The sequence below is a fragment of the Macrobrachium nipponense genome, chromosome 11 (genome assembly GCF_015104395.2).
Source record: "Macrobrachium nipponense isolate FS-2020 chromosome 11, ASM1510439v2, whole genome shotgun sequence".
NCBI lineage: Eukaryota > Metazoa > Arthropoda > Malacostraca > Decapoda > Palaemonidae > Macrobrachium > Macrobrachium nipponense.
The window spans coordinates 828,121-840,152 of NC_061087.1; the positions used below are offsets into that span (position 1 = coordinate 828,121).

General features: G+C 36.1%; 1 protein-coding gene across 7 annotated transcripts in view; it reads left to right on the forward strand.

Moving 5' to 3' along the window:
• The first annotated feature begins 2,540 nt into the window (after positions 1 to 2,540).
• LOC135215322 (alpha-2-macroglobulin-like) overlaps positions 2,541 to 12,032 on the forward strand; it is a 494,644-nt gene continuing 485,152 nt past the window's right edge. For 6 of the 7 annotated variants that reach the window (XM_064250089.1, XM_064250270.1, XM_064249915.1 and 3 more), the window contains exon 1: positions 2,541 to 2,700. In XM_064250089.1, coding sequence (XP_064106159.1) covers positions 2,633 to 2,700 — 68 coding nt within the window. In that variant the 5' untranslated portion in view covers positions 2,541 to 2,632. The remainder of the gene's footprint in view (positions 2,701 to 12,032) is intronic. The other variant, XM_064250000.1, reaches the window with a different exon arrangement.

Below are 12,032 nucleotides of genomic sequence, written 5' to 3' on the forward strand. Positions count from 1 at the left end.
TATATATATATATATATATATATATATATACATATACATATATTGATAAGTGCTACCAACTAATTTCATTAATGAGAAGCCAGCAACCCTTGCTGTGAAGTGGTGTTATCCTCATAGGAGTATTTGAAAGAACTTGGGAACATACCGTTCAGTACATAAAAGGAGTTTTTGGATATTTTCGTGGAGAAATAAACTAAAAGAATTTTTGTTCTTTATGTGCAACCTTACTGAATGATGAAATTCCTTACCAACTCAAAACAAATTATCAAAAACTATTGTTGGCCTTCGAATACGTTGAAATTATCAAACATTTGAATAAATCTGAAACATGAATGACGTAATATCCCTGTTTCAATTTTCCACTGGTACAAGTAGTATCTCAGTGTGCTTTTCTTAGGTGAAAGAAAATCTTCCCGAATGCTTTTGAAAATACCTCAACTGTTTGGCTTTGAGACCCTCACCCAGATCTACGTTGGAACCCAGCCTCAAACTGCATCCTTTTACAAATTTCTATACTGCCACTGCCGCCACACTCGTCCCTTTTCTCTCCTCTATTTTTGAAGCTGCCCATCCAGGAGATATCTATTATCTATTTTATTCGTTATGTTTTGTTCTATGAGTTCACCCGTATCTCTCCGTTTCACTCAGGAAACTTAACCCCCTACTTAGCATCTGTCATGGTTTCATCTACCCTTGTTCCTAAAAACTGAACACTCTTTACCTGTTTTCTTGTTGCTCATGCGCTTCAATAATTATTGGCCTCTCACGTGGCGAGTTCAGTAGTCTTAATGCAACCTCTTCTCGAACTTTATTTCATACCATCACCTTGGCCACCCTCCATCGTCTAACTGCTATATTTGAATTTGTTTGTTTGTTTGTCTGTCGTAGTTCTTCTTTGACCCTACCGCTACGTCTTGATGATGTGCATAAAACAGCCTCAAGAACCTTTCCAATCTGACAGACTTCCAAAGAGCATCTGTATCTCGTGAATAAAGCTATAAACACAGAGTGGCTGTCTGATGTGAAGACCTTCTCATCATTAATCTGTCATCTTTTAACACTCCAATTTAGATTTTTCAGTCAGTTCTACCCTGACAACAGCGCTTGACTACCTTCAAAAGTCTTTATACTTTCCCAAAACTCCCATATCACGCAGCGCATTTTCTTTTAATAATAATAATAATAATAAAAAAATTACAGCCACACAAAACCATCCTAAAATATTCGTCACATGAATGGAGTAAGATTTTAATATAGCCGTAAAATACGTGAATCTTAACAACTGTAATAATAATTAATAATAATAATAATAATAATAAAATTACAGCCACACAAAACCATCCTAAAATATTCGTCACATGAATGGAGTAAGATTTTAATATAGCCGTAAAATACGTGAATCTTAACAACTGTAATAATAATTAATAATAATAATAATAATAATAAAATTACAGCCACACAAAACCATCCTAAAATATTCGTCACATGAATGGAGTAAGATTTTAATATAGCCGTAAAATACGTGAATCTTATCAACTGTAATAATAATAATAATAATAATAATAATAATAATAATAATAATAATAATAATAATAATAATAAAACACTCATTTTGATTGTTGCGTACTACAGAGATGTATAAATTCTTGAGACGTACACTCAGGATTAGGTGACAGTCGGGTAACAAACATCAGGAAAAGCCCAATAATGAACACGTTATTATGTAATAAGCTGCATGCGTTGTCTACACAACGTAGCCTGCACTGTTTATTGTTGAGCAATTCGCATGCAATTTTTCTGGTAATATTGCACCGGTCTAATATTTTGTCTTACTGAAATAAATGTAAAATGCAGTTAAACAAAAATACGGATGTATATCAACGCGCCTTTTATATCTTATGAATTGCGATAATTTCCTGAATAATTGCTGGTTATTTTCAGCATCCAAGTTGATGCGTAGCAGTAATTTGAACAGACAAGGGGCTCACAAAGAAAACCAGATGCGCTCATGTCGGTCTCAATAAGGAAAGACCTGGTAAATGTCAAGCCACTCGACTTAGGTTTGGACCTGCAACTGCCTAATTTAGTTAATTCTGAGGAAAACTACTAGTTATTGAAATGGAGTTCTTCGTTGATGAATATGAATGTCTTTGAAGCTGATGCGTTCATCTACTCTTCAGCAGAGATCCTAAGATCGTGACCTCTAAACCCTGACATGAGACCAGGATTGAGGCAATGAGTCGTCTACCGGGATGTTAAGGGGAAAAATTGTCTCAGAAGGTAATGCTTCTTTTTTATATTCTTTTTTCCGTACCATGGGAGTGTTTAAGTTCCCGCGAGGTATAGAAAAAATTTGTTCGGATATAAAGGCATATAAATTTAGTAACATGAAGGTGTTATATGTCAATCTCAATGAGTGAACTCGAGTATAGTGTCTGTCTTCCATAAAGACGAAGGCTTTTTCTTTAGGAATCGTCTGTTCATTTCGTTCAACCGACCCACAACTCCATCTTTCCTGATCTTCCCGGGACCCGGCGAGTCCTCGATTTGCGTTCATTCGTTCACCGACGGTTGTCGGTGCCGAAAGTGTTTGTCAGAATTGATAGTTCACAATTACAGTTTCCCTTACGCCATGGGACGCTTCTTTGATAACGTTCTACGAGTGCTTGTCGTGTTGGCTTCAGTTTCCTCTGGAGTAAGGTTAGTTGTAAACAGCGGTTTCTTGCATTCTATCTGTAGGAAGCGCTATTGCGTTTGAAGAGGTAATGGAATTAAAAGTTTATTTTGTTTTGACTGTTGGTGTTTTTGAAAAGTTTGGTCTCGCGATTTTGTAAATATTATGTACTTACTTGCAGTGAGAATATTTGCAGTAAATATTGTTGAAAGTACCAATCTGTTGAAACGGAAAAAAATGGTAGCAGCCTATTTGTTGAAACAAGGAACCAATTACATATGTAGCCTGTATGAACGAAAACAACAGTGAAATTATTGTGCGTTGCCGGTAATGGGCTATAGAATCGACCGTTTCAGTTATGAATTACCAAATTACCATCGTGTTTTCCTTTAGTCTTATACTGCATTGCATCCTAAGTGTTGCTGGAATGGCACAATTTTCCAAGTTAATTTTTTCGTTACGAGAAGTGCGAGGTGAGATGGGGGGAATACTGACCTATTAGTAGAAAAAATTGCCTAAAAAATCCATTTTGTACATGAGAGCGTGCACACTGTGCCCTAAACAAACTTCACGACATGACCGACCTTTGGTATCAACACAAATCCTAACTCAGAGAATAAGTGTCATAGTTTGCCCTTTAAAAATTGTCGTGACCTGATCGATGCTCCGAAAACGCGAGGAAACACCGACCGGGGGTTGAGGGAATCCTCCAAAAACCAAATTTCTTGTTTTTAGCATAATGACACTGATGATCATGCTAGATCAGAAAGACTCAATGACATTAGACATATGGATTGGTAAAGTTGAATGACATTAGACATATGAATAGGTAAAGTTGAACCCACCCAATAAAAATTTCCTGTTTTTAGCATAATGACACTGATATTGCATCATAATTAACTAAATATCCCCTTCTTCTCTACTCAAAAAACACTGTTCCACTTTTTATTATACGTATATTTCGAAAATATTCAAAATTTCAAAATATTAAAAACTTCAAAAATATTTAAAAATATTCAGAATTTCACGCATCTGTGTTGGCGGTCGATGTCTGCCTGTATGTTAACGGTCGGTAGTCCTTTGCACCATTTTTTTTTTTTTTTTTTTTTTTTTTAAGCAATGCCAAGGGATTCACTTCGAAAGGACACTTCATTTCACTCGATAACATGTCAATATGGCTAAATATCGTAATGAAACGTAGCTAGAAACAATCACACATATTCATGGACGCGAGACACTTATGAGAAGCATAAAAATTTCAACAGCCATCTAAAAATCAATTTTCTTACCTTATAAACACAGAAGACTAGTTGCTGTGTTGGTGGTGAGTTTCGGCGTGAACTTTGAAATAGTTTATGTACCAGAGCATTCGGTCATAGTTCCCCCTTGGTCGGTATTCACCCACCTCACCTACATGACAATGGATAACTATGGCAAGGCATAAGTGAATGTTTGTATGTTTGCATGTATGTATATATATGTTTATGTAAGTGTTCCATAGAAATACACACCACTTGACCGATCTAGACAAAATTTGGCACCTGGCTATCATTTGACTCAACTTATAGATGATAGGGTAGGTTTTACACCCATACCCCCTCCCCCTCCCCTTCCTTTCATAACTTATGGGAACTGCTTGACCGATCTAGACAAAATTTGACACATGGCCAGTATTTGACCCAACTTGAGTAATAGGGCAAGTTTCAAATCTATACCTTCTTCCCTTTCCCATTAAATACCTGGATTAAAGGGACATTCACCACAGTAGTACCTGATTAAAGGGGACAGACAGCACAGTAATACTAGTTATAGGGGACAGACAGCATTGTAATACCTAGATAAAAGGGACAGTCACCACAGCAATACCTGGATAAATGGGACGGACAGACAGTACAGTAATACCTGTTTAAATGTGTCACAGCACATTAATGCATGGATAAAATGGACAGTCACCACAGTAATTTCTGGCTTAAAGGGACAGTCATCATAATAATAACTAGATAAAGGGGGAAAGACAGAATAATAATATCTGGATAAAAGGGACAGTTACCACAGTAATGCCTGTTAGTTCAGCCACGAATGTTTGAGTGGTGAACTGCATCGAAAAATTAGAACTGTCAGTTGGACAATCAACACAAACCCTCCTCTCTTCCTCTCCTCCTCCTCCTCCCTCCCCCTCCCCTCCTTTTTCCCTCCTACACGTAGACTGTTATTCAGTTTTCCTGGATAGTGCCGGGTGGTCAGCTAATATGTATAATGTTGCCCTTCAGTTAACATATATGAAAATATATTGATTCCGAGGTAGAGCGAAGTAGATATTAAAGGATATTTGTAGCTTAATGCATATATATATTTTGTGAAGTCGTGTAGAATTACACACACACACATAATATATATATAATATATATATATATATATATATATATATATATATATATATATATAAATAACTTGATCACGAAGTATATAAAACGTGATGCTATGTATAAATAAAGGTTTTTACCACGAAGGAAAAAAAATGAAAAGCAGTTGTGCCTGAGTAAAGGGTCGAACTAGACAGAAAGTGCATGGCTATCTCGCTTTTCATTTTTTTTCCTTCGTGGCAAAAACCTTTATATATATATATATATATATATATATATATATATATATATATATATATATATTTACGTGTGAAAAGAGAATCGTACACGATATGGGGTATTTTAGCAGTATAACGTTAATTCACAATGCAGAGAAACTTTATGCTCATATATCCGTTGAATTTCTTGTGTAGTAAAAGAGGAAAACTTTATTACTTTAACTAGAACGCCAGAAGAATAAATAAAGATATCCGTCCGTCATTTCAAGAGGAGAAAGCAAGCAAACACAGGACGACAACTTGCATAATCTTTTCTTCATTAGACGATGTCGGACATGCCGTTATTCCTTATTTTTCATAGGCACCCCAAAGTAATATTAACATTACCAAGAGAGGCGTAGCGAGTTGTTACGTGAGTGGGGAAGTAAAGCTGAAGGAAAGACGAATGCCATGGTGACGCATCAGGAACGCTACGGGACTATTGTAACTTTGCTAAAATTACTGCATGTTTTATATTGATAAATGGCCAGTTTTTCAGGAATCTTAAGTTGTATTTATTCATGAATAAGTATTAACTAGTATAGGTTGCGACCTGAAAATAAACGATCATTTCTATAAGCGAAATAACATCCAAGAACCAACACTAACGGCCGCATTGTTTGTTATGACTAGAAGTCTTGACACGTTCATTCGTCCAATTCAAGTCGAGGCCCCTGTGCTGTCTTTGATAAGGCCTTGTGTGGTTTGTGCTTAATTTATTCGGCTTAATAATCCAGCTGCCATTCTGCGCAGTGACAACTTGGTTGAATTACTTGTTTGTAATGAATTTTATCTTTCTGTTGTTATTATGATGATGATGATGATGATGATGATGATTATTATTATTCACCCGTGGCCTCCCTTTTGCATAGATGGTGAGTCGGTGGGGACAAACAGTGTGATTGATTAATCAGTGTGTTTACAGAATGATAAAGGCATCTAAATTAGATTACCAGCGTGATCTGCGGTTCTGTAATTTAAAGTTCAGGCTCATCTGACCTTTTAGAGTCCCAGACAGAAGTGAATAATCAAGTACTACTTATAGCAATTTCGAGAGGTCCAAGGTTGTGGAATAATAAGAAGAATAATTGGCGATGGGAGAGTGAAATTGGCTGATGTTAGCAGATGATATTGTGCTTGCAAGCAATAGTGACGGGAAGCTTCAGAGATTGGGAGAGAAGACTGAACGTGAAAGTAAGGAATGCTATATGGTTATAAGCGAGGTCTAAAGACCTTGGTTATAAGGACCAATGGAGGAGGCCAGCAAGTATCGATGGCAGAGGAAAGTAAATGACAGATTTTAATAGGTATTTTGGAGTAAGGTAACAGACGATGATTGGACGAGGACAGAAGTGAGCCGCAGAGACGGCCAAACGAAGATTGCAAAAGGATCTCGACAGGTCTGAAAAGAGGCGTGTTTATAAAAGGAAAAGAAGGATGTATGAAAGAATCTTTTCTCGTCACAGCTGTAATTATGATATGAAATATGAGAGGAAAAATCGAGTCATTTGATTATTCTAACACTGAATGTTTTAAGTAACAGAATCGCATTTTGGAAGCGAAGGTGAATGTAAAAGGGGAAAAGGAGAACGAGAGAGGAGAGGAAGAGTTTTGCACAGTATGTCTGTCTCTGTCTGGAATACGAAGGCTTAATAATTAAGGCTGAGAAATGTTGAGATCTCACAAAGACGCTGTATTTGAGTGAGCTTAAGTGAAAAGATGGGGCAGTTGGTTTTGAGGCAGTTGCGTTGTATGGAGAGAATGGGGGACTTGGTTGGGTGTCTAGATATCACAGGGGGGAGACAAAACAAGTAGTACCACTGGCTAGATGGAGCAAAAGTTTTGGAATGGAAGGGTGTTGAGATCCACGTGGTGCTAAGTTTTATGTGTGTGTTGAAGCAAGGAAGTTCACTATATAGAATTAATTTACTGTTCAATGTAGAGTGTGAATGTTTTCTTGTTTCTCATCGTATGGGGCCATCCTTTGTTAAAGGGAACGGCTTTATTTAAGAAATATTAGAAAGTTCTCTTTGTACCATGTGTAAGGTACATTTGTAAAGATAATTGTTTGCCTTTTAGTTTATGAATGTTTGTCCACTAAGTACTTCTTTGTGCAGCTTAAACATAGTACAACTCACTCTCTTCCTCCGCTGCCGATGAAGGTTTATTTTTTCCCCATATCCTTCATACATAATCAAACATAAACATGGTGTGTGTATGTGTGTGTTGCGCGCGCGTTTGTGCATTGGGTTGGAGAGGGTATGGGTGATAAAAGTCATCGTCAGCTTATTTTTCCACTTATATCTTAACCGATGAACCACATGAAACCAATCAGTTTAGTAAGTGCGTTTTCGAGCTTCGAGTTCGGCGCTGAAATTGGCTGTGTGACGAGCGTCAAGCGGGCAAAGTCTGTTTAGTTAATGAAGATCAAACAATGCCGTTGCTAGGATACATTGGGAGAGTTCCAAAGAAACCATGTCATTTCTTCTAAGATAATGAACGTCAAAGATGAGGTTGCCGATAAGGTATATTCGGCATGTATATTTGCGCTTGCTTGCAGAAACGTTTGGTTGAATTTTTTTAAATATCTTGCCATACCCTTTCTTCTCTCCAATTCTTACTCCCCTTCCCCCGTATGACCTAAGTCTCGTCCCCCCCTATCTTTGTACGTAGGTCGCCATACCCCAGTAGTTTTCTTAGTCCATTAGTTTTTGGGTGCTGTTATGACTCATTTTTCTTTGTACAAGATCGCTTTACGTTTTATGCCACATCCTGAGGACGCGGATTATATTCATCGTTGTTGTACCTGACTAATACGCGTCAAGTTCATGGCCTGCACTCATATTTCTACCTTAACAAAATTAAAACGTATACTGGTGGTAAATGAAATACTCATTAAAATTTTAGATACAAAAATTTATCTCTAAATTCAAAAATTATAAGTGAAGTTCACAATCTCAGGGAAATTTGCTATTACTTGAAAACAAAAGTTTAATTAATTCTTCAATTAATCATTAAACAAAATTGAATCAAAATGATAGATTTTATCAATAAAATCAAATAGTCAAAAAATGAAATTATTCAAGTAAAATTCAAACTATAAAGCAATTATTAAATTTGAAAAGAAATTCAATTAAAAACAAATTAATTCACAAGTGCTAAATTAAAACAATTATACAACAAGAAATATTGGAACTAATTAAACAAAATGAGAATATAAACAGCATAGAATGATATGGAAAAACATTAAAAGCAATGACCGTACAAACATTAAATACATCAAATGAACATGTCAAAAGAACAAAATAAGAGAAATCGTATAAAAATTAATAATTTCATCCAACTGCTGTAAATAAAACCTTAAAGTGCACTTCAGAATATTTGTAAAGTACAGTACCTTTAACCACTGCAGTTTCACTCAAAAGGAAGGCCTGTTACTTTTTCAACACTTCTGTGGCGCGTCACAAAAATAATGATAACACTACGTATGTTCAGATTCCACAAACTATTACGTTACTAAGAAATTAAACCTAGTGAGTGACCAATCTCAAAATATGAGTTGTGTTAATGGTAGAAAATCAATGTTTCGTGAGCGAGAGAGACATTGGCCTCTCTAACGCAGGAAGCCAAGTCTCAAAGTGGAATGAATGGTTCTATATCGTATATCGGTGTATAGGGCCGTCCATAAAAAATGCGTTTGCAACGAAAACATATTCTGTCATCTCCATGACATCATGGAATTTTCCAATTTACAACCAACTACTACGAGCCAACAAGTCCTCTTTTGACAAATTGGAAGAGATAAGTTAATTTATCGGTGCTATTAAACATTTGCATAGCAATAGATCTGCAAATGAAATGAAATTATATCGTTTTCATGGAAGAATCCAGAATGATCTGATGCAATCTCGAGTTATTCTTACATCATCCTTCTATACGAATCTCCCGCTTGGCTATGTCCTGAACGAGATGGGTAGACGATAAAAAAAATAAGCTTAACTCATCTATTTTCATGGGGTTGAATAATAACTCCCCTCTCTCTGCTTTACAGTATTTAGACATAATGTCTTTAAATATTGGAATCTAAACATAAAAATATACATTTTACAACATTATACACAGTTTCTAAGGGGAATTAATTGTATTACCAAAACCATAATTGCAGTACGAAACCCACAGCAAAAGATTCCTCCCCCTAGAATATTAGTTATCCTGGGATTGAATCCAATGATTCACAACGGGATTCATAATCGGCAGCTACATTGTTCTTACCAGATATGTGCTCAACTTTTAAATTATACTGTTGTAAGCACAAAGACCACCTGGTCAGTCTTTGATTATGATTTTTCATCCGCTGTATAAATGACGGGGTTGTGATCCGACAACACTTAAGACTTCTTCATTTCTATGTCTGTTCACATACACTTCAAACTTTTTCAATGCTATGATTAAGGCTAGAGTTTCTTTTTCAATTGTGGAGTAAATTTTCTCATGCTTTTTCAGTTTCGAAGACAGGAAACACACGGGATGAAAATGTTTGTTTTCATCTTCTTGGAGTAGAACAGCTCCAATACCACAATCAGAGGTACCAACTTATATCACAAATTTCATATTAAAGTCTGGAGCTTGATGCCAAAAAATCTTTGTAGCTGCTTCCTGGTAGTAGGTGGGGTAGCCTACGGATACCTTCTACATAGCATTCACTGGAGCAAGAAGGCCTTTCATTACTTCAAACCCAAGATACTGAACAGTCGCCTTCCCAAACTCACTCTTCTCTTGGTTAACTGTTAGTCTTGCCTCTTGTAGTTTCTTGAAAACTTCCTTCAGAATCTTCAGATGTTCTTCCCATGTTGCAGACTAAATGACTATATCATCCAGGTATACACCTACTCCTCCTATAGCTTCTAACAGTTGATCCATCACTGGTTGAAATGTAGCAGGTGCATTCATCAGACCAAACGGCAAAGCAGTATACTGGTACAGTCCAAAAGGAGTAATAAAAGCTGAAAGCAACTTAGCATTCTCATCTAAGGGTATCTGATAATTTCCCTTCAATAAGTCTATCTTGAAATCAAGCTTGGCTTGCCCAATATTATCAAGTAAATGAGGGGAATTAATTGTAATTGTATTACCAAATTCATAATTGCATTACGAAGCCCACAGCATATGATATATATATATATATATATACACATATATATATATATATATATATATATATATATATATATATATATATATATATATTATATATATATATATATATATATATACATTTACATATACATATAGTATTCACACAAAATCATCGCCTCCAACGTAATTTTAACATAAACTCATCATCTTCGATAATTTGTCTGTGGATAAAGCAAGACCCTCCATAGTGTTATCTTTACATTGTCAAATGCCTTTTTGTAATCAAGAAAGCCATCAGAAATGGTTTCTTAATCTGTGCAAATCCAGCCGGTTCTAAAACAAAAGTATCATCTCTAAGCATTTTATCAGTTTCTTTCTCCAGCCCATTGCCACAGGCGACGTAAGTGCTACGCCACGGTAATTATCACATTCTTTATGGTCACTTTTCTTTGATATCTTTGCTATGACTTCCAGTTCCTAACATTTAGGACGCTTCACTCCCTCCATATTCTGCATGAAAATCTTGTTTATTATGTGTATATCTATATCTATATATATATATATATATAATATATATTATAATATATATATATATATATACACATACATATATTCATTCATGTATACATAATGTGTCTATGTAATATATATACATATATATATATATATATATATATATATATATATATATATATATATATATATAGTATATTTGTGAACAGCAGCTTGGGAATTTTGACCTTGTAATTTCACATTAATGCACGTCATGATAAATTAAGGATGGTATTTGAAGCAGCATCATCTCATATCCTTGCTTAGTAACCAGTAAGTCAAATTCTTGTTGCGAAATTGTAAATGTTAAAAAGTGCAAGGGTTACAGTTACGATGACATGCTATCAGATTCGATTGGACAGCAAAATATGACTTACACTAAAAGAAGAAGAAGAAGAAAAAAAATCTTTCTCCCTGTTGGTTTCTTCCTCTCCCGGCAATCTCTCCTCGTCAGTATTTATAACGACTTGAGTTCGGTTGATGAAGGCCAGAGCTTTCGCCTGGAGCCAAAGACGCCTGTTAAAGGTCTGCTGACACGTCCCGTGGCAGTGGGTGGTGTGGGATGTTTCAAAGGGAGGCCGACTATGGTACGAATTTGGTTGTTTGACATTAGGCCGTTTCCCTTGGGAGTGAGTGGCACCCGATCGAAAACGGGACACACTGGCCGCTCTTGAATTCATCCTTTAACCCTTAAATAGCGGATGAACTCCCTGTGTGGATATCTTAAAACAATATTCCCTCCTTGGCCTCCACTGACACACACCTCTTTCCTTTTTGCTTCACCTACTTCATAAAACGCACGTCTTCCCTATACCTTTATGGATTAGCCTTCTTCATTGGTCCACCATCCATGTTTACATTTGTTGCTCTGTCTCACATTTACTTGCACTTTTTCTTCTCTGTCTCTTCTTGCAAACTATCTCCAACGCATGTTCTAGTTTCTGCTGCGTAGCCTCACTATCATGAAGCCGTTGGGCCCGTTGCTGAATAACCCCTGGTTCCATGCAACGTAAAAACACCAGACAAACAAACAAACTAATCAGTTCGTGC